The 24,865-nt window shown below is 37.2% G+C and overlaps 2 protein-coding genes across 4 annotated transcripts in view; one reads left to right on the top strand and one right to left on the bottom strand.

Moving 5' to 3' along the window:
• ctnna1 (catenin (cadherin-associated protein), alpha 1) overlaps nucleotides 1-24,865 on the bottom strand; it is a 366,450-nt gene that overhangs the window by 36,075 nt on the left and 305,510 nt on the right. The window lies entirely within an intron of this gene.
• lrrtm2 (leucine rich repeat transmembrane neuronal 2) lies at nucleotides 9,458-15,246 on the top strand. Its single transcript, XM_078411615.1, has 2 exons — nucleotides 9,458-9,965; nucleotides 10,238-15,246. The coding sequence occupies exons 1-2, from the start codon at nucleotides 9,962-9,964 to the stop codon at nucleotides 11,788-11,790; spliced, it is 1,557 nt and encodes a 518-aa protein (XP_078267741.1). The 5' UTR covers nucleotides 9,458-9,961; the 3' UTR covers nucleotides 11,791-15,246.

Raw genomic sequence — 24,865 nt, 5'->3', positions numbered from 1 at the left:
TACCCTCGAAACTTTTTATCTGCACTTTCACTATAACTTTAGTGCAATAACGTTTTACCAGCATATTCTGAACTTTTCCATTTATGCACAACTCACTTCTGTTATATTTTAATTCATGTCCTCTCTATTTTCTTACTCCTATTACAATTACAAAATTGGTGTTGGCACCAGTGAACTATACAACTGTCTCCATGGCACAGGACATGGCCTAATAACTTGCTCCTTCCCAAAGCGGATATTTTTTCTCGATGAATAACAACTTTTCACAGGTAAGTGATTTAGTTAATACAAGCCACAAACAAAAGCTAAAATTTGTACTGTAACTTTCAAACAACTAATCTTTACCAGTGCTTTGAAATCTAATTGTAACTGGACAAAATGCAAATAGGAAATCTTCTAAACTTTCAGAAACTTGCACTAATCCTGTAATTTAAAAGGGAACATTAGAATTTATTTTATTCAGTTTAACCTTGCTTCACATTCAACTGTTTTTATTGAGCTCTCATGTTCCTATTCATAATCTCCTCTACCTATCCTTGCATCAAGAATAGTAACTAGCAGATAAGCATTCTTAAGCAGAAATGAAAAAATAAACGGAAAAATACCAAGGCATCAGGTGTTAACACTTGTCTCATGGGTTGACACAGATGATAGAACAATTTTGATTAAGGCATAATGCAGATCTAATATAAATGCGCTGGGTTTTTAATGTTTCACACTATATTACTTTAATTATGAACAAGAATTTTAAGATAAATTTGGTTTTGTTAAAACATCATCATCTTACATGTTTTATAAAAAGGCCCGATTATCTTGCCCAGTAAAATGCAACATAAAAAAGGCTTTAAGTCACTGTTAAAACTTAATTCATCTGAAAATGGTATGAACACTGTATGTGCAGGCTAAATCTGAAACCTCAGCTAGTTTGAAATATGTAACCACAAATGAAACAGTTAAATATCAAGGAATAAAAAACAAAACTGAATTTTTACAAATTGTTGGATAAAGTCGTGTGAATTATTCTAACACTAATTTCCAACCAGACCTTGGAGCAAAATTTAAAAACTCAGCTATGGTACATTCAGCTATCATAGATGAAAAAAATCTATACAACCACAATACTCTGATGTGAAATTTGCAACTTCAAAAAAATAAATCTTGTCTGTGACATGTAGGTGAATTAAACAACTTTCGTGATAGGGAGAACCTTAATAGGATGGCAAGATTGACCAGGCATTTACCAATCCTGAATGAAAATGGTAGCAATTGCTTCAGCCTCATCTTTGAAATCATACATCAGGCTTTACCAGAATTGAAAAATGGAATATGCTCTGAGCAACAAATAATGCTTTGGTTCAGTCATATAGCGCAGAAAGAGGCCCTATCCAAGGAATAAAGTCCTAGCCTGCCCAATCTCTCTATATAGCTTGGGTCTGAATCCTGGCTGAATCCTGAATAAATCTTCACTGCACTCTTTCCAGCTTAATGGCATCTTATCTATAGGAGGATGACCAAAATTGAACACAATAAATTTGGCAGGAAAGAACTGCAGATGCTGGTTTAAATCGAAGGTAGACACAAAATGCTGGAGCAACTCAGCGGGCTAGAGAGAAGGAATGGGTGACAATGTCTTGTACAACTGTAACATGTCATCCCCACTTCTATACTCAGTGCCCTGATTGATGAAGACCAACATGCCAAAAACTTTCCTTCACTGTCTACATGTGATGCACTTTCAGGGAATTATCCTCTTGTACTCTTAGATCCCTCTGCTCCAAACACTCCCCAGGGCCCTGCCATTCAATATGGTCCTGCTCTGATTTGACCCACAATTCAACACCTCACACTTAGCTGAATTAAACTCTATTAGCCATCCCTCAACCAACTTGCCCAGCTGATCAAGATCCCACACTAATTTTTGATAACCATCTCCTCTCTCTACAATACGACCTATTTTTGTGTCACCTGCAAAGTCACTAATCATGCCTTGCATATTCTCATATGCTAATATAGATGACACCCAGCAATGGGCCCAGCACATATTTCTGAGCACATCACTAGTCACAGGCCTTCAGACCGAGAAACACATCTTTGCTTCCTACGGAGACCACGGTTCCACTACCGAGAAAGTTGCCCCTCAGCTTTCCATTCAATTTTCTCCTTCACCTTAAACCTGGCCTCTGGTTCTTGATCTCCCCACTCTGGGTATAAGACTGTGCATTCACCCAATCTAAACCCCTCATTGTGTTATACACCTCAAAATGACCACCACTCATCCTTCTGCGCTCCAAGGAATAAAGTCCTAGCCTGCCTAACCTCTCCCTATAACTCAGGCTCTCAAGTCCTAGCAACATTCTTGTAAATCTTATCTACACTCTTTCCAGCACTAAACAACATCCTTCCTTTGGTTGGATGACCAAACCTAAACACAATACTCCAAATGTAGCCTCACCACGTCTTGTATCACTGTAACACAACATCCAAACTTCTATGCTCCATCCCCCGACTGATTAAGACCGATGTACTGAAAGCCTTCTTTACTACCCTATCTACCTGCGATGCCACTTTCAAGGAACTATACACCCGTACTCCTAGATCCCTCTGTGTACAACACTCTACAGGGCCCTGCCATTTACAGTGAATGTCCTGCCTTGGTTTGACTTCCTAAAATGTAAAACCTCTTATTTATCTGCATTAAACTCCATTACCAATCCTCCGTCCACTTGCCCAACCGATCCAAGATCCTGCTGTGATTTTTGATAACCATCTTCGCTATCTATGATATCACCCACTTTAGTGTAATCTGCACACCTAATCATGCCTTCTATATTCTCATCCAAATCGCGAATATAAATTGCAATAGACTCAGCACCAATCCCTGAGGCACACCACTAGTCACAGGCCTACAGTCTGAAAATTAACCTTCCATCAACACCTTCTGCTTCATCTCATGAAGCCAATTCTCTACCCAATCAATGAGTTCTCCTTGGATGTCATTCGATCTAACCTTCCAGATCAGCCTTATTTGCTAAACCTTATCAAATGCCTTCAAGACCATATAGACAACATATCTGCCATCATCAACTTGTTTAGTCACTACTGTAAAAACTCATTTTTCATAAGACACAATATCCCACATACAATTAATATTATCTGCCAGAACTATCTCCTGCCCCCTTTTATACGTATGCTGCTCAGTTCCCAAAACTACTCCAGCAATACTGTTCATTCAGCTGCCTATACCTGTCCCATATCACCTTTTTTTCTGACCAGAGCCTTAATTGGTCTCATCATCCAAGCTTGCTTACTCCCACTTGCCTTGACCTTCACTTAAACAGTGAGGGTCTGCATGCCCTAAGCTCTTATCATCACTTTCAAAAGCATCCTACTTTCCGGATGGTCCTTTGGCCACAAACTCCAATTAATGTAAACAAATTCTTATCCAATACCATCAAAGATGGCCTTGCACCGATTCAGAAATTTAACTTGTGGGCTCAGGCTGTCTTTTTCCACAACTATTTTGAACCTAATTTGATTGTTTTTGCATGGGAAAGTGTTGTAAGAAAGTCAGGATGGAAAAGGTTCACCCATGGACACTTTACTTACTTGCCCTTCCCCATCTACGAGCAGATCAAGCTTTGCCCTCTCTTTTGAAGGGTTCTCTACATAGTGCTTGAGGTGCTTGCCACGGAGGACAATTGGGAGATGATAGATAGCAATCACCATGAGGCTTGCTTAACTGCTGCTTTTGAATTCATGCCATGTGATTTCATGGGCATGAAGACAATTTTGTGGACTCCCAAGTTCATTTATTCCCACCTGCTGCAACCAATCTGCTCCATCAGTGGTGTAAGACTGTCCAACATGATTATTTGGTAAGCATTGCCTTTTGTTTGCATAAACAGGGCTGTGAGGTAGCTCTCCAGTTGAGATACCAGAGCTTACGGTTTTCAAAGAAAAAAAATAGAGGTTCTTAAAAATCATTGCACCGATTGGGTTTTAATGACAATCCAGCAGTTCCATAAATAATTTGGAATGAATATCCAATCTAAATAATGAAATTTAAGCTTCTGCCACAAAGGAATTAGAATTAAAATCTTTGCTTCATTAGCTCAGACTTCTGGATTACAAGCCAGTAAACTAACCGGCACAAGCATTCTTACTGAACCATGATTTCCCTTCCATTACTGGTGAACAAAGCCCCCAGAATTATCTCATCTATTTCCTGTACCTCTGCTCTCAATCCCTTTCTTCCAAGACGGAACAGACCTTTCAGTTCTTTCTTTCCATCACACCAGCCTCTGCTTTCTGCAGGTGATCTTTCGAAATTTCTGTCAACTCCAATAAGATTTCACAAGACATATTCCCTGTCCTTCTACTTTCAGCATTTCGTAGAAATGCTGTCTCTGACTCTCTAGAGACTTCCATCCTTCGGTTTAAACCAGCATCTGCATTCCTTCCTACATATTCCATCCTGGAAGTCTCTTCCAGGAGACTTCTCTTCTCCATCCTGACTATCCATTCCCCATCTTACAACACTTTCCCACGCAGAAGAAACTAAAGATTTCCCTTCCAGAGATTGCATGATCACTTTACTAAGAACCTTCCCTCACTCCTTGGAGTGACCCCGAGGTTCTGTGTGCCTCTTGTTTCAATTTGCTGTTGTACTTCCACTCTGACCTTTCTGCCTGTGCTCCTACACCATTAGAAAAAGCAGGATGTAAGACTGAGGGACAACATCTCATCTTCCATCTCAGCACATTGCTATCTTCATGCCGATATCAAATTCACCAACATTAAGTAACTCACTTCCTCTGTCTGTCCATCTATATCAGAATTGGCCATTTCAAACTAAAAGTTTTGCTTGGTTTTATGTTTTCTATTAATTGTATTAAGCCTGCTGGACATGCCCCATGAACTTTTCAGTGACAAAGTAGTATAATATGCCATTTGAATTTAATTATCACATTAAATTTGGTCTTGCCCATCAGTGATAGACCTTTTGTTTTACCCATTTCATCACCATCTCTTATTACTGAAAACTAGCTCACTATTTTTGCAATTCCTTTGATGGTTCTTGGACTTGAAGCATCAACATTTCACTTTGCACAACACGGCCTAACCTGCCGGGTACTCGCATCTTTCCATTAATTTCAGATTTCCAGCACACTAATATCACCATCAATGTACAGGCAAACCAGGAAATAGAAAGCAGATGCAATATCATTTAACAAAAAAAACATTCAATTACACCTATTTTCTCCTCCACTAGACTCCATATTAAATGAACCAAGCTCTGCAACTTCTGTCACCCCAGAACAGAATACATTGGCTCAGCGTTCCTTCTCAATGAATACTCACTTATCTCATGACACCTTCCTGTGCAACACAACACTTCCCTCCTACATTCTATGGCCACAAACACCCCTCCAAGTCAAGCAATGATTTACTTAAGTCATTATACCATGTTGTGCTCATAATGCATTATGGAAGCAAACACAAGTTGAATGATCTAGCTGCCTGTCACAATAACTCCATTTCACTTCCACTTCCATCCAATGAAGTGTAGCGCAAGCACGAGAAAAAGAATCACACCTTCATAATAGGTGCATTATAAGCTTCTGAACAACGCTTAATTTAACAAATTCAAATAATCAGCTATTCCTGACTGCTATCACACAATACGAGGATTCACCTTCTATCCCCACTTCTTTCACACATCTAGTAATTTCAGATTTTTAAAATCTTCTGCAAGTTACACTGCTCCAAGCTTCCTTTTGTTACTTATTCACCTTCACTGCACCTCTTTTATTAGTTCCATCACAACATGTCATTCAACCTCATATCCACCATCCTATCGCTTTCCTTTCTTTTAGTTCACTGCCTCCTACCCTTTTATCGCCAATTTAATACTTTTGCTATTGAACTGCCCCTAGCTCTGATGAAAGCTCAGTGAACTAAAATATTTCTTTCTCCATAAATACTAACAGGTCTGCTGAATATTTCAATTTTGTGTGACCACACTGAATGTTGGTTGCTGTAATACAATAGTTAATGAGATTAGATATGAAAGTAGAATGGCACAGCATGCTTGAAGTATGACCTACTCCTATTTATGTTTTTCTAAACTTGATGCAATGACATCTGTTGTTGATGTTGCAGTCAATTAAAAAACACATGGAAAACTGTCAAGGAAATTTGGGCCTGAACCACTATTGCCTTCTTTACCAGACTCTCTTCATCACACATCTGCTGTGAGATGCACCATTTGAACAAAGTAGATCAAGTTTGGCATTGGATGATAAGACAACACATGCAATATACCACAACAAAAGTTCTATTTGAATCTCGTAAAAGTTGTTTAAAAATGAGAACTGAAGTTACAATTGGGCAGAGTGGTGCAGCAATTAAAGATGCTGCGACTCCACTCCAGCAACATAGATTTGATTCTGATTTTGGCCCTCTTCTCCCCTTAACCGTGTGAGCTTCCCTGGGTACTCTGGTTTATTGTTATGTGCTAAAGACACACTAGTAGGTTAATTAGCTCCTAGTTAATTGCTCCTAGTGTATGTGATAGCAAGAAAACTGGGAGTTGAAGGGGATATAGGAAAAGATAGGATACATAGATATGTGAAGGGAATGGTAAAGATAGGAAAGGTTTGAGAGCTGGCATAAGCTTGCTGGGCAAGTACGAGTTGGAGAATGTATTAATGTAAACCAAGAATCATCAGCTTTCACTTACTACTTGACCATTTGGCTGTAAATGGTCAAGACCGACCATTTAAAAGACAGCAAGTGTTAGACATCTACTTTTCAATTGTATTTGCATATCTTAGAAGATTTGAAATCACAAACATATGGATATAAAGATAAACTGCAAAATATTCTGCCTTAGACTTTTAAACATAATTACTCTATAATCAATTACTACTTTTAACTGGAGCTCCAAGATGCACTTGCAATCTCAATGCAAAATACATTCATAAAGTTAACTGCTTACACTACCATCTGTCAATGCAGTTGGCATTAATGCTGCAAATGCCATCTTTCACATTTCCTTTTAATTTGTTATTTTATGCTCTATACTGATGCAATCTTTGGTGAGTACTACTCTGGGCTTTTGCTGCAGCACAGCATCGCGAACACTGCAGCAAATAACATCACTTCTAAAAAACTCTGCACCTGAATTTTAAGAAATATTTATGGGTCCTTTATTTCCAAAATTACCTGGCAGAAATTCAGCTACAATCATGACTATATATCCAATATATTAGACTATAGGTGAGGTGACATAATCAATGCAACCAACTATCAAAGAAAATATAACAAGCCCAAGATCCGTTATCACGGTTTAGTGCATGCTATTGATGACAAAATTCTAACCACGGGTAATTTTATACCATGCTCAATGTTCAATAGTTTTGAGCACAGCAAGATAAATGCTGTTCACAAAGCATTAGAACTGAAAGTTTTCCAAAATTGTATTTATTGCCAATGTGAACATTTCTTTGTGTTTTGGGCTGCATGATTTTACCAGGTTGTATGCAAAACAAAGCATTTCACTGTACCTAGGTATATGTGACAAAGGTATCATTGAACTAAATCAATTTCATGGACATTCCTTAATTTTCAATCAAAATTAGCTGCAGCTCATTTCACAACATTGTCGACTGAAAGGTCTATGCAGTGGTGTTCATGGTTGGAAATTGTGAAAGATTCCGATTAATATCAAGTACTTTACCAGATGTGAAATTAATGATTAAGAAACTTCTAGAATTTGAATTAAAATACTTATAAATTAGAGATACTAAAGTTCCATGATAAGAACATTCAGAGATATTGCCAATCGTATTCACCATTGTTCATACTTATTTATCTGGACTCAAAGTTTGGTAAACCTGTTCTACTTGTCCAAAAATTTTTCAATTCTCAGAACATGTCAAAGCACTTCAAAGACAATAAATTGTCTCTGAAGCATGCCCACTGTTATAATTTAAGAAAAGGAGACAGTTAATTAAAATATATCAAGATTTCACATACAACAATAAGATAAATGACCAGATAATTGGTTGAATGATAAATCTTTTTCACTCGACCAGAATAATCCTGCTCATCCTTAAAGATTCTACACTATCCTTCTGGGGTATCCAGGCTTTAGTTTAACATTTCACGCCAGAGAAGACGACTCTAAATGCAGCATTTGCCAAGTATGTTAACAAAGTAACAGATTATGTTCATGTGAATGAAAGGTACCTTGAACCTACAATGTTGAAATCAATAAGCAGGAATGCTACTAGTCTTTTCATTGGGGAATGAAATTCCAGAAAATATTAATTCAGATGGTTTTTGGCCATATGTAACCATATCCAAAATCGATTAAAGGATGCTTGGAAGTTAAAATACATGGTATTCTGAGAACAAAACTCATAGATTCATTAATCCTGCCTTATTGAGTTACCATGAATGTCATCCACCAGTAAGAGGACCATTAACATCTTTAATCCACCACCTTGCCTTTTGGTATTAAATGTGGCGTCCTACACTTCATTCTGTGGTTTCAAAGAAGGCAGATGATTAAAATGTGACCTTTGTTGAAAGTGAACTCGCAGACTTCAAGGTGGGGCAAGATAAAGGTTCAGTTGCATAGCTATTTACTGTTACTTCTTCAGTTATGATCAGTTCTGTAGTTACTGGAGGGCAATGTGTCTGCAGAATTTTACAGCAGCAATGCAGAAATAGAATGGATGATGAAAGGAAGAGTTTTAGCAGTTGTACGTTTGAAAATAAAAGCATTAAACCACAATACAAAATTAGCTGAAAGCATATCTAAACATTTTAAGGATTACATGAAAATATTACTCCAGTTTAGCATACATCTTCAATACAGATTTAATTATGTAAAATATTGTGGGGCCATTTTAGAGTTGTTGTGCCTTAATGTTTAAAATTGATGTCATATTAAAGGTTACAGGCAGAGCTATCACTCATGAAATGCAGTGAAATTCCACGCAAAGCAATTTAGATTTTTTTATTCTAACATCTGTAAGAATGCTTTCGTTGATCAGTATTTTTGTTTTACATACAAACAGCACAGTGTAATTTAAAATAGGGACAACACCTTGCAGAATATATCAAAATTATTTAAATATTCAACCAAACGACTTGAACCTGAAAACATTATGATAGCTGCATTACCTTTTCCAAAGGTAAGCTAATTGTTTTCTTTTAAGGATTATTTGGTACAAGGCAATTACTAAAATAAGAATAGGCTATAATTCTCCTGATAAGCACAGCTCTAGACAAATTATTTACAATACTCTCCCGGTTTATTTATTAGTCATTTTCGATGCTTCAATGTCTGTTCATCCAATTTGCAGACTGCATGCAGCATGAAGCTCATCATCATGCTACTGAAAAGCCTGAAAACATTGCACGTCACAAGCTTACGCCAGCCTGCCACCAATCTGCAAGTCTGCGTTCTTGCAGCACCAGCACAGCATTCCGTTCCAAAGAAGCTTTCAGTCAATGTGTTCACACCGCTAGCTAGTCTCTGCACAAGTACTTCATTACCATCAACAAGTTAAGGACAGGACCACCAGCTGTGCAGCCGAAGGTTTGGGCTTTAATTAAGCAATTGAATGGACAAGAGAAGGAAATGTTTGTTTTCATTCATTCGCGAGAAAAATTACTATAGTACTAAGCCAGTGGAAATCAAAGCAGGGCAAGGGCAAAGCTTTGGGAGGAAACGCTACAGCTGAGATAGGTGAAGAATTACTATGGCATTTTTCTTTTTGCCTCCAACTGGAGTACTCGCCATTGTCTTATGTGAAAGCAAATAGAAATCCCTTTGTATTGTGTCCTTTCAAATGCTGCCTCTTCCACTGGAACTTCTTTCCAGCTCACTGCTCAAGTCGTCTTAACGGAAGGATAGTTGAATGCAGTCTCCAATGTGCAGAAGAGAATGGGTAAGTGTTTTCTTTTCAAATGAGATTTTCAACACCAAAAGGGGAAGTGATGCAGTGGGTAAAGGGGGAAGGAGCATTTACTTATCTTGCTGAAAACAAGTAGAATGTTTTTGCCTTTTAAAATGAAAATCATATCTTAAAATTCTATCATCGTCAGCTACTCTAAAGAGCTTTAGTGGGGGGAGGGGAACAAATACCTAAATCAATCAACATATATGATGGGTTGTTTAGGCTGAAATTTTAAATGAATTTCATTTGATTGCCACCTACAGGTTTGCATTCGAAATGGCCATTGGGGGGGCCAACAACGGTGGCATTGTGTGTGATGAGCATGTTATTGAAAATGCTGTCTGCCTCAAGCGCAGCATGTCCACAGAAATGCAGATGCGAAGAGCTGCTCTTTTACTGCGATTCTCAAGGTTTTCAAGGAGTACCCGATAATGTCTCCCATGGGTCTATCGGCTTGTCACTCAGGCACAATAGTTTTTTTGAACTACAAAACGATCAGTTTACAAGCTTCAGCCAACTTGCATGGCTCTATTTAGATCACAACCAGATTTCTGTTATTCAAGAGGACGCTTTCCAAGGACTGTATAAACTCAAAGAATTAATCCTCAGTTACAATAGAATTGTGCGTCTGGCAAACACCACATTCAGTCAGCTGATTAACTTGCAGAACCTGGACCTGTCATTTAATCAAATTACATCTCTGCAACCAGAGCAATTCCACAGCTTACGGAAGCTTCAGACTCTACATCTACGTTCCAATTCACTAAGGACCATTCCCATAAGGGTTTTCTGGGACTGCCGAAGCCTGGAGTTTTTGGATATAAGCAACAATCGTTTACGAAGTCTGGCTCGTAATGGCTTTGCAGGATTAATCAAACTCAAGGAGCTTCACCTGGAGCACAACCAGCTGACAAAGATTAATTTTGCTCATTTCCCTCGGCTAATCAGCCTCCAAACACTATTTTTGCAGTGGAACAAAATTAGTATCTTGTTATGTGGAATGGAATGGACCTGGGACACATTGGAAAAACTTGATGTGACAGGAAATGAAATTAGAACAATTGACCCTTTAGTTTTCATTACCATGCCAAACCTCAAGATACTTCTGATGGATTCAAACAAGCTAACCAGCCTGGATGCTCAGATCGTTAACTCGTGGAAATCTCTAACTCACATTGGTCTTTCTGGCAACATGTGGGTTTGTAACAAAAGTATTTGTGCCCTGGCATCCTGGCTAAGCAATTTCCAAGGCCGATGGGAGAACCCGATGGTCTGTGCTGGCCCAGAACACACACAAGGCGAGGAAATCTTAGATGCCGTTCATGGATTTCAAATCTGCAGCAATCTTTCAGCAGCCACCACACAAATAACCACTGGCTATACAGATCCCACACGGGAGCCAGAAACTACCGAGTATGTGACAAAATTAACATCCTTAGACTCCACTACAGAGGATATTGAAAATCCAACTATAGAAACAACTGGAGAAGACTTCTTTGAGCCTGATAATACTCTCTTTACACACAGGATAATAACTGGAACAATGGCTTTATTGTTCTCTTTTTTCCTCATTATCCTTGTGGTGTATATTTCACGGAAATGCTGCCCGCCTACCCTGAGACGTATAAGGCACTGCTCCATGATGCAACACCGAAGACAAATTCGCCATCAAGCTCGGCAGCCTATGGCAGATTTATCTACACAAGTACCCTATAATGAATATGAGCCCACCCACGAGGAAGGCGCACTGGTGATCATAAATGGTTATGGACAATGTAAATGTCAACAGCTGCCTTATAAAGAATGTGAAGTATAAATTAATGAGCTCATGTAACCAACATACAGTTTAAGAAATGGGATATCTGTGAGTAAAATGCTTTCAACTTTTAACTACAGAACTGAACTTTAATATTTTTTATTTCCAGAATAAAGTTACCAAAATTCTGGCAGTGGTTCTCTTTCTCCAAACTGTACTTAATGCTTTAAATGAAATGAAGCTTAAATATTTCAGTCTGGATTTAGAAGTGGCTGTTCTAGTTATTTATTTTTCTAACTGGTATTTTACCCGATTGTGGCAGAAATTACTAATAGTTTTCACACGGATGGTTATGGCAAATTTAAAAAATACATTTAAAACTTAAGCCACTTTAAGATAGACAGGTGTTAACAATTAAACACACTATTGTCTTCTTTCATCCTTGTCAGCAAACAACCTTCAAAATAACGAATAAGACCTTTAAATAAACCAGCTCGTATATGTTAAAATATCAGGCTCAATTTGATGTTGTGTCCACACTGCTATTCAAGGTGGAAATTAGAAATAATTAATGGCAAGTTGTCTTCATTTTGAGATTTAAAAACAAGAGATTTCTGATTGAAGTGAAGCTTTTGCTGGTTTAACAAATCAACAGTTTACAATGGAGGTAATTTAAGACTGTTAATAGATGCTTTCATAAAATGTGTTTGCAAAATACTCAATTGTATAATTTTCCTCAGTCTTGAATAAAAAGATCTAAAAGCTTAAATACCATGGTGAAAGGATCATAGGATATCACAGCTAATATCAACTTCAAACTTTCAATAGAAATCAATTTTATAAGTTTTGTATTGTTACTCTCATATTTATGTAAAACATTTATTTGCAGTTTGGTAAATTACTATAGTGATCCATTAAACCATTGCATTCAGCAAAGCTGTAACGATTAGGTTGAAGGTATAAACTGTGATTGGGATAGTTAACATATCAGCAAGCAGTGAAATAGAATTGTGACCTGTCTGTGAATTAACATGTTACAGAAAAATCATGCATGATTAACCTATTTTTTAAATTGTTGTAAAAACATATTAATTTAAAATGCCACATACCAATAGAGGAATGGAAGTATGTGGGAATTACCTGGAATTTCTAATTGTGCTATTGTAGGTAGGCTGGAAAGTACTATAGTAAAATCACAAGAATGAGAGGGGATAAACTAAAGTATAGTCAAAATGTGAGCAAATGACTTAGAGAGACCGTTAGAATGCAGAAATCAGCAGTACCAGAAAAACAGTATAAATTCTGGTGCATTACAAGAAAGATCCACAAGTAATTATCTAGAGAATTCACAATTCAAAGTAACATCGAGTTTAATAGAACTATATTGCCCCCTTCTTACCGAATAGCTGGAAAATGAAATTAGATACTAGATTTTAAATGAATAAAGCCAAACTTTGGATTAAGATGTGTAATTTGCACGTCATTTAAAGCAAAAGGGCAGCAGATCAGTGCGTGGGGAAAATACAGTGAAGATACTAACTCACCATCTTCATCTCTGGTCTGTTTTAAAATCTAGCTCCCAAAATAAATTTCACACTACCAATGGACATGGTCCCTAATGGAAATCTTTGTATAATTTAAAACCCATTTTGAATATCTGCATTAGTCTAGATCAATTCATTAATCAGTTATAATCTTTATTTCTTTATCCTTCAACATCACTCAAGTGCAACCATTCCACCACAAGAACATAGAACAGGAGTTGGAAGGAGTGTTGTCAAAGTATGAGCAAATGATGTAGTGGGTCAGGTAGAAAGCAAGGATGAGTGGGCACCAACAAAAGATTTGAAAATACTACGATAGGAACATGGGTTAGAAGCAAATTAGTTCTTCAGAACCACCCAAAATTAAGCTTTGATTAGGCAAGATTTTCCCTTGAATTTTACCATGATTTTTTCCTCTCAACACCTCAAATTTTCACAAATGTGAATATTTTTAAATTAACCCAAATACAGCCATGACATAAATGATTAAAATGCACTCAGTAAGTACTTGCACATTAGCACAGAATCAGATGCTCCACTGAAATGTGCCACAAAAATTAATTAACATGCAAAAGGAATTGCTCACTGGACAATATAGATTTGTACTTCGAACACTTATTAATGCATGCATACAGGGAACATTACCCTACGCACAGCTCAGAAGAATCAGATTTAAGAATACTTAATGACAAGCAGAAAAAAAAATGGCCAGCCTTCAATTTAATTTTAATTTACATACAAGATGCAAATTTTTGTATTATTTTGACACGTCAGAGCACTGAAATCCCATGTGCATTTGGCAAATGTGACCTTCTAAAAATTGCATGACTAATTTTACCTTAATTTTCACCCAATCTCAGCATGGGGCTACAATTTTCTTAATTACAGCACAGTTTAAAATCCAGAAAGCTTTAAAAAAAATTGCTGGTAATAGACTCCAAGAAGCACAATTTCCTCCTCTTAATTCTTCTGGAGAAAACGATATTTGACTAGTTAAGATGCTCAATGGTAAACTCAAAATAAATAGCCAGTTTTACGTTTGCTGATGATTTACAAGATTTCAAATCCATTATGGAAAGGCTTTGATAAAGCTTTTAAATTGTAGTATACATTTTAGCTGGTATTTTAAAACTGAAACCACAATTTTAGATAGTCGAAGACAAAAATAAAACTAAGACAGTGAATTACTGATCTGTCTTGAGGTACTAATCTCATCAGGGGAGTTGGTGGGGACACGCAGACAGATTCATGTAGCCTCAGGCTAGAAATGGCAAATAAAACAGCCTGACTGTTGTTCAGTGACCTCTGCTGGAAGTTTGTATATGGACAGTGAATGAGGAAAGCTAGCAGAGACCCATACCATCTGTCAAGGAACATCAGTAATAGAAGATAAGACACAAAATGCTGGAGTAATTCAGCGGGACAGGTCTGAAGAAGGGTCTCGACCCGAAACGTCACCCACTCCTTCTCTCCAGAGATGCTGCCTGTCCCACTGAGTTACTCCAGCATTTTGTGTCTACCTTTGATTTAAACCAGCATCTGCAGTTCTTTCCTGAACATCAGTAATAGGATCAATTGAGCAATATGCAACATGACTATCTTCAAGAAAATGATCGAGGAAATTGGATTTTGAAAAAAGGGACAGGGCAAATAATACAAATTTGGAGACATATCCTGCTTTTTGAAATTTAAAAAATTGCTGAAACCTTAATATCCAACTATATCAGACAAATGGACAGAGTATGACAGATTAATGTACCATCTAAGATAGTGGGGTAGGAATTTATCTTTCACAATATGCCAGTGCGAGTGAAAGATGCAGAAGCTTCAAGAGAATATAATCAGGCAAAATAAATGGGCATACAAAAAAAGTGTAATTTGGTGCATAAATAAAAAAATGTGAAAGAAAGTCTGCTCAGAAAAAAAATGCCCACAATTCAGGGATAAGTGAAATCTTCGGATTGTAAATTAAAGATCACAATTTTTTTTAATAGTTTGCCTTTTGAATAAGAGTTATATTTCTGAAAGTGAAAAATTAGTTTCAAGGAGCAGAAACAGAATTAAGAGAATTTACCATCTTTAGTGCTTTTGAGTAATTCAGGACCAGATATTCACAATAAGTTTCTGAAAAGAATGGTTAATAACAGCACAAAGGAAGCTGGTGCTGATTTAAACAGGAATTTAAAGAAGGAATCGCTGGAACCATCTTCAAACTTCTCAAATGGTGATCCACCTACTTCCTACTATTGCTCTAATTATACAAGAAGCAACCGGGATGTAAATATCAGAAGGAATAACATTCTTTCAGGTAATGAGAAATTTTCTTGGGCGCCGTCAGGAAAACTGAAGGGCTCTGCTAGCAGCTGATCTATGTTAGGTCCACAAACCTGGTCTGAGGCAATAATGATCTGAAATGCATGCCCAGACAAGTCAGCTAGCAATTGCATCATTCTGAATTGCAGAGAGGTGTGCATAGGAAGGAACTGCAGCTGCTGGTTTATACCAAAAAGAGACACAAAAAGCAGGAGTAGCTCATTGGGTCAGGCAACATCTCAGGAGAAAATGAATAGGTGACGTTTTGGGTCAAGATCCTTCTTCAGACTGTGTCAGAGGAGAGGGAAACAAGGGATATGAAAAGGTACATAGAAAAAAATGAATGAACGGTATGCAAAAGGACAAATCAATGCCAGCAACGATGATCAAGGAAAGGTAGAGCCCACAATGGTCCATTGTTGAATGTGGAAAGGTGGTGATAATTAGTGATACAAACAGTGAAACTCAGCAGGATGACAGTGAAACTAGTACGACTTGGCTAGGGGAGGGACGGAGAGAGAAGGGATGCAAGGGTTACTTGAAGTTAGTGAAATCAATATTCATATCGCTAGGTTGTAAGCTGTATGGTGCTGTTCCTCTAATTTGCATTTGGCCTCTCTCCGACAGTGGAGGAGGCCCAGGACGGAAAGGTCACTATGGGAATGGGAAGGGGAGTTAAAGTGTTTGGCAACCAGGAGATCGCGTAGGCCAAGGTGGACTGAGCAAAGGTGTTCAGCGAAATGATCGCCCAGTCTGCTCTTCGGAGTCCACACCTAGAACAGTAGATAAGGTTGGAGGCCATGCAAATGGACCTTTGCCTAACCTGAAAGTACTGTGGGAGTCCCTGGAAAGAACCAAGGGAGGAGGTATACAGACAGGTGTGCAGAAGTATATCTGGCTTGAATGATTAAAAAGTTTGTAAATCGGTATTATCATTCAAATAATGGAGTTTAATAATGGGAGCATTTTTTCCTGAAAGGAACATAATTCCTTGAAAATTCTATTCAGGAAAGTTATTTCTTTGCACAGCATTTATTTTAGCATACTATTTTCTTGTGTTGCTAAACTTACCATATTTTTGGACCTACCACCAGGTTTTCCATTATAAATTTGCATCTCCACATTTATGATGGGAGCTGCTTTGAATTACAAGTTCCTGCGAGTTTGCAGATATATAGCAGCTTAACTGGCTGCTATGTATAATGAGTGTGACAAGTCTGCAGGGCAATTTACCTACAAAAGCAGGCCCTGGAATTTGATAAAAATTTCATTAAGTTTCAATATGTTTTCTGAGAATATTTAACTTGAATACTAGACTACCATGGCTCATCTTGGACAAAGCCACTGAGATACCTCCACACAACTAGAACATCAATTCCCAAATACAAGATTTTAAAAAAAAATAATGGTGGCAGAAATTATTTCAAAATAAAGCAATAACCGACAGATGTTCCATCTACCACCTCAGCTTATAGGTGATCAAGTCAAAACAATTGACATTCAATAAGCTCTAGTGAATTTTGACATTTCAAAAAAGTTTTTAGATTGAAAAATAAAATTGGTTAAATATACACAAAGCAATTTGGTACAATGTCGGAGAAAACCTATTGCAAATAGTTGCTGTTCATTTGGAAACAAATAGGATTGTAGTGAAAACAAACTTATGTTTAATCCTTATCCTAGTGTTTCTGGGCCCCCAGGGATAGAAATATATATTTCTCTATCTCCCAATGTAACGTCTAAATTTTGAATGTCACAATTAACGTTTCCCCATAACTTCCCCTGCCACAAGGAGGCCAATTCCAGCTTCATTGATCCTTCTTCTTAACTGAAGTTCCTCAATTTTGGTATTATTTGAACATACCAAACAATAATTTAGTTACATCATTTACGTCAGGTGACAATTTTGATGGCATTATTCTGAAATCATATTTATAGCAGAGAAAACGTTCTTGAATCACTGCATACTATGCGAAGGGACGGGCTCTGACAATGTTATCAAGTAACAATTAAGGATATTGTCCCAAGCATGAAGCCCAGAGGAAAATGTCAGGCTTCAAACGATGCCTGGAGGTGTTGATCAGTGTCCAGCCCATTCATTGAACCTTCTGAAGCCAGCTCCAAAAGATAAAGTTCAAATGATGCACCCCATCACAAAACTGAATTAAAGGGGTGAGATAATGCAGCAACATTTCATTATTTTAACAAGATGACATGAGAACAAAAGGAGATAGTGAGACAGTTGGCCCCTTAAAATAGTCTACCATTCAAATCATGTTGTCTGATAAGATCTTGGTCTCAACACCACCATTAAGTTATTTGCTCTTACTTATCTAGTATCATTTGGAATGTAAAGTATTAATTCCCCAACCTTATTCTCCAAGGAGCAAAGTTTGGTTTAATTTTTTAATTAAAATATCAAAAGTAAAAGCCTTTTGCGTTATATGTTCATTTACTCTCACTCTCCATCTTTTCCACCTTTTAAACTTGGACCATTTCTAAAAGCACCAACTGTATAGGTGAAATTGCAACAGTGCCTATTTTTATAGCATCAAGTCACAAAATTGATACTTGCAACTCTACTCACTAACGTCACTGTACTACCGAAGACAGACAAAAGGCTGCAGTTACTCACCGCTTCAGGTAGCATCTCTGGAGAAAAGAAATACGTGACATTCCCCGACTCTCAGTATGAAGAAGGGTGTCGACCCAAAGCGTTCTCTTATTCTATTTTCTCCAGAGATGCTGCCTGACCCGCTGATTTACTCCAGCCTTTGGTGTCTGTCTTCGGTTTAAACCTGCATCTGCAGTTCCTCCCTACACTTATTGCACTATTGCCCTTTTTTAAAAACGCTATTTTCATAAGTAAAGGCGTTTTCTATTTTACACATATAACCTCCTTACAAAATTAAATCAGTTACCAATGAATTAATTTTGAAGCATTACTGCCAACAAAATTTAATATTACAAACATAATTTATGAGCAATAGACAGTTGCAGTGCTATCAGAAGGGAAAATGATTGAAACATGAATGAAAATAAAAGCTGGCATCTTCATGGATTCATCTTACCATAACACTTCTAAAATTCATCTTCAATATAAAATGATCACCATATTTGCCTGCAATCTGAATTTTGTTTTTGAAACTGCAATATCATGTCATGTATAAAATTAAACATGAATAAGTTACTGCAATCGAGTCTCTTTATCAATCAATATATATATTTAAAATAAACTATGTTAAACCAGATTACTGCTCGTCCTAGGAAAGCTCAACATGTGAAAAGTTATCACCACCATTGAAAAGGTTAAAAATAAATAAAACATGCAGAGATATGTCCCCTGAAATAATAAAATGCACATAGATTATTATAAAATTACACTGGAGAAAAATAGCATTTTACTGTAAGAGACCATCCCTAACAATAACTCTTAGTTTATCCGTGAGTGCCACCTAGGTGGAGAAAGGAGTGGTGCAGGTTCATGGCAGGTTTAACTTCTGGTACTAATTTTAAATATAATTACTTTCACAAGGACACATCTAATTAATATCATATTGGATACCAAAGCAATTGATGAGGCTGTGTTCTTAGTTTATTACACGTCTATATGCCCAATTAAGGCCCATGATTTCAGTGCACCAGTCATCAAGTTTGTACAACTAAAATATCTCATCTTGAGTCATTAAAAATAAAGCACCAGAAAAAAAATTCAGATAAAAGGAGCTAAAAACCTACATATATATGTGCACAATATGAGCTTGACAATAACATTCCAGTCTAAAATTGGTTGAAAAAGTAAATTACTGGCTCGGCCACACTTAAGATTTGCATGTGGTTTTGAATAATGTGCCTTCAAAAATAAATTAAGTTCTTTGATCGGGGTGGGGATTGCGACGCAAGGAGTAACATGTTCACAAATAGTTGAAGATGGCAGGTGGGAAAGTCTACACTTTGTAAATGACGGAACTGAATACAAAAACAGGGAGGTCATGCTGAAGTGTTGAAACCACTGTCAGGCCTCAGTTGGGGTATTTGGTACATTTTTTAGCATCATTGAACAAAGTATTTACCAGATTATGTGGAGACAATGGAGAAACTAATAGATTAAATAGTAGGATGTACCTAAACTGAACAGCTCTTTCAAAAGGTGGTGCCATTGCAAAATGCTGAAAAGATTTATTTCTGTTCCAGAATATCTCTTATTTTTGTTTGTTGGACCTTGCCACTATCATGATTCTATTCACATTACCAAGTAAAGTTAGAGAGCACTTTAGCTGAGAAACATTGAGTTATCCTGTGGTCATGAAAGGTGATAAACACACTTTTTTTGATCCTTCAGGAAAATGGAAGTTGACGAACCTTGCATTAAACCCATTATACTTCTGTTCAGCTAAATTCAGAAATTTATGTCCAGCATTGACCAAAATATCAACTCCCTTTATCTACTGAATAGAAATACATTTCTGCTAGTTGTTCCTTAAACTGAGATCTTTCCACAGCATCAGCTTTTCATGATGAAAATACCTAAAACAAGTTTTGAAAAATCATTTTCATATAACCACAAACTTGGTGAGAGGCCCAAAAATATACAAATGTGCATAGCTTAGAAGGAAGTTTCACAATGATGAAATTGCAGTACTTAAGACACATTGGTGTGCTTACCTTGATTTTTTCCAAATGCCCTATTTTGATGTTACACTACAAATTATTTTCCTCTAAATTATAAAATTCCCTTTCCCTGAAAGTGGCATTTCAGGGTAGATAGGGTGGTGAAGGCACGCTCCTGTCCAACAGTCAGAAAATTGAGTATGGAAGTTGGGATGTTATATCACAGTTGTACAAATGTTGATGAGGTCACAATTAAGAGTGTTATGTTCAATCTTGGTCACCTTGCTAAAGGAAAGATGCCATTAAGTTGGAAAGAATGCCGAGAAGATTTGCAAGGGTGTTGCCAGGACTCAAGAGCCTAATTTAGAGGGAGAGGTTAGGCAGGCTTGATATGTATTCCTTGGAGCACAGGACGCTAACATATGATCTTATAGAGGTGCATAAAGTCATGAGAGAAATAGAGAGGGTGAATGCAGACTCTTTTTCCCAGGATAGGGGAAATCAAGAGCATGAGGTGAGAGGTGAGTTAATAGGAACCCAAGAGGGAAATTTCTCCACAGAGACTGGTGGGTATAATGAATGAGCTGCCAGAGGAAGTTGTGGCAGGTACAATAACAACATTTAAAACAGGTCAATAAATAGTAACGGTTTAGAAGGATTTGGGCCAAACATGGTCAAATGGGACTAACTTAAATGAGGCATCTTGGTTAGCATGGACATGTTGGGCCACAGGGCCTGTCGCCGTGCTGTACGATCATAACATTAAGATATTACTGAATCATTCTTCTCTAATCTTAAAGTATAAATGAAAAAGTAGATGTCTGAAGTCTGATAAGTCTAAAGAAGGGTCTCGACCTGAAAAGTCACCCATTCCTTCTCTCCTGAGATGCTGCCTGACCTGTTGAGTTACTCCAGCATTTTGTGAATGAAAAAGTAGAGTTTTCACTTCACCCATTGTATTTCTGATGTGGCCTTATTCATTAGAATAGCATTTAAACATGACAGACACTTAGCTGTAAAGCATATTGCGATGCCCTGTCCCCAAGGTAGTTGCTACTTAAACTACCAAAATTTCCCCCTGCTGGCTTATCCCAAATATCTGTAAAAAGAAATGACACTTGCAAACTAAGATATTTTTCTTTCTTCTTTGTTTGCAATGCAGTCTTTTACTCAGATTTGTCACACTGATGCATGGGAAATGTTCCTCATATCTTTATTCAGCGATTTAAGTTTTAAAAAGTTTAAAACATGGCCAGTTTATATGGGAAAAAAATCCTTTTTACAATTTTAATGAAATAATAGTAGTAAATATCCTCAAATAGCACCTCAAAAATTGCAGCCTTAGGTTTTTTTGCAACTTATGTTTTTTTTCATTTTTGCCAGCAATTGCTCATTCTCAAGTAAACTTACAAATGAATTAGCTATTTAATCAACATGCCTTAAAGGATTTATAAAACTCATTAGCATCCTCTGGTGGTAGAATTTGAGCACCCTAAGTAAACTAAGCACTAGAAAATGTAATATTATGGCTGACAACAGTTGAAATTAAACCAAACTTTGATTTGGTTAATTAAGTGGTTCATCCAATGCAATGTAAAATATCCTCATGCTACAGCTGAATCCACTATTGGTAGTGTAACAAAATGAACTAATACAATTAGGTCTGGAAACTAAAATATACCAAAAACAATTCCCAATTGCAAGTATTACTAGCACGGTTTACATTTACTGCTTATCCCTAACTTGCCTTGAGAAGTTTACAGTGAACCATTCTTATAAACAGATACTCAGTGGTGCTTGGAGGTGTTTGGTAACCTTCCATTTATTCATGGAATATGAGCATCATTTGGCCAGCACTTATCACTTCTTCCTTAATAGTTTTGCTGGGACATTTCAGAGGACAGATAATAAACAATCAGATTACAGTGTAAAAAAAAACAAGCATAGTAGATTTTTGCAACAGTCTGGCAGCTTCATTGGCATTACTGACAGGAGCTAGTGCTTGCATATTTATTTAATTACCTATAGCTTCACCATTGCGATGCTGGATTTAAACTTAACAAGCACTTCAGTGATGCTAAGGCTATGAATTTTAGCCCACTAATTTACTAGGCTGGCCTTCACCATATGTTTAGACTCAGTGACTGACCCAGCAGTAATGATGTTCGTCAACTCGAAAGAAAACTACAAATGATTTCTGGAGCACTGACTTCACTTCCCAACATCCGGGTTACCTGGTATTGCCATTATATCCCATTTTGTTTTTGGTTGAGGAGAGTAAGAAGCAGTAAATGCTGGCAGAATTTCCAGACATGAAGTACAAAACATTATTTTTAAACACTAAACATTTTAGGAAAAGTTGAGAACATGCACAAGATTAAAGTAGCTCAAGTAATATAAACCTAATAAAAAGATATTCACTTGTATTTTGAAATTTTCAGGAGGAAACTACAACGTTCATATGCACAGGAAAACGGGGGCAGGAGTAGGCAACCAGAACCCTCAAGGTTGCCATGGCAATTCAATATGATCATGGCTGATCACAGGTCCATCAACCTTGGAAACAGAGAAGTCCAGCTTTTTAAACATGGTAATCATATCCGCCTCTATCACCTCCTAGAACAGCTCGTTCCACATAACCACCACCCCATGGGAAAAACTTCTCCGTTATTTTTTTTGACAGAAAGGTGGTCATTTGGTGAAGCAGTTGCAATGATTCCAATAACCTGAGAGAATTCCTGGGACTACAATGGTTGGCTTCCCAAACCCAAAGCATTTCTTAGTTTATGATAATTATATTTTGAGATTATAATGGAGATTTTGACACTAGAGTGTCTAACGTCCAGTTGCAGTCCAAACAAAAACAGTATATATTGTAGGTTTCCTTTAATATGTTGCAGAATTCCAATCGACACTCACAATACGAAAATGTATACATTTGCAAAGCCACTGCATATCCTAAACTAAGTTTTAAAATTTATAAAGGTACACCATCGATTTTCCAGCATCCTTGGTTCCAGCGCCTTGCCAGTATCTAACAGAGGTCACGTAATAATAATTCAACAATGCCTCTGACCCAATAATTATACCCCTCCCATGTTTCTAAAGCACCTTGGATTGCTAGAAACTTAAAGAATTCATAATGAACAAAGAAATAAACAATTAACTCTTTCAGGACGGAGGCACGCATCCTGAAAGAGCATGTGTCACATGCAATGCTCTCGGAAATTTTGTCCGGATTAAAGGAGGTGCCAGATGGTCAGTTGCCATATAATCAGTTGTCGACCTGTGGTTGTGCTGAACTGAATGAGCTGGAGGGTTTGCTGTCTCTTCTGTCTTACATAGTGGAGGAGATTGGGAATGGTCCTTAAGATTAAGATAACCATTCCCAGGATACTACCCTGGGATACCATGGCCTTTAAAAAGCTCACTGATTTTAAATGAATTTAAACTTATTCAAATAGATTTAAATATTAATAAAATTCAAATAACACATTTTAAGTGCAAGAAAATAAGGAAAAGTCACTTACCTTTTCAATCAGGATTGTATGATTTTTCCTGCTCTGATTTCTTGGGGGTCCCACCAGGAACTGCCAGAAAACATTTTGTCCCTTGCTATTTAATGCCTCCTCAAAGCCAACAATTAAAATAAACCCTTTGGCCAGCTTTACCTATTATAGCCTTGTGTTGGTTTTGTCATCTTGTACTCCAACGATGATTGGAACATGTTTAAATAACATTAAATACGAATACTGTAAAGGGCCAATTGATATTTCTAAAAAAAAACAATATTCTCTACATTAAATTAGTCAACAAGTCATGGATTTATTAAATCAGAGTGGACAATATAGTTGCAACTTGATCTTCACCACTTTCAATGTCTTGTATGTAGAAATCTTTAGCAAATGTAAAAGGAAATGGACAGTTGCTGTTTTGGGTCACGATTGCAGTCTAGATGAAGGTTTTTGTCCTGAAACGTTGAGGACCATTTCCCTCCATAGATGAAGTGCAATTCGCTGAATTCCCAAGCTGCTGTCCTTTCTTTGCTATAGATTCCTGCATCTGCAGCTGTGTCACAATCTTTAGCACATTCTGGAAAGTACTCAAGATCTGCCCAAATTTTGAGCCCAAACATTAATAACTTCACAAAAGATGCATCAGTCAGTCAACAAGAATTGCTTCACTCGAGTGAACAGCAATTTATGTTCACTGTACAATTGAAATGGAGCCGAGGGTTTTGAAAGTCCAAAACGTGAAGTGGTAACGCAACAGCAGCACACTGGTATTCATTGCCATTCATTAATAACTAGGCAGGAAGAATTTACTGCCAAATACAAAACAATTCTTAGCCATAGCACAAGAACACTTTCCGATGTGCCAACGGCATACAGTAATTAATCTTAGCATTCTGATAAAACAATACATTGCTTTAAGTATTTGATAGTATTTAAAATGGACCCTGATCAGTCAACCAATCCAGCTGCAGAGAGACTTTTTGTTAATGGTGATCCTTTGGTACAAAGGTCCAATGGTACAAACCTGAAATCTTTCATTTATCAAAACCCCCTCCTCAAAAAGCTATCTATACCGTATTTGGAAGTAGTAACTGAAGCCAACCACAATTAGTATAGTGAATAATGATTGAACCATCCTGTCTCGTGGGCAGC

Source organism: Rhinoraja longicauda, chromosome 14 (genome assembly GCF_053455715.1).
Source record: "Rhinoraja longicauda isolate Sanriku21f chromosome 14, sRhiLon1.1, whole genome shotgun sequence".
In the NCBI taxonomy this organism is placed as follows: domain Eukaryota; kingdom Metazoa; phylum Chordata; class Chondrichthyes; order Rajiformes; family Arhynchobatidae; genus Rhinoraja; species Rhinoraja longicauda.
Note: the sequence above shows the minus strand (reverse complement) of the source record. Positions and strands in the feature narration are given on the sequence as shown.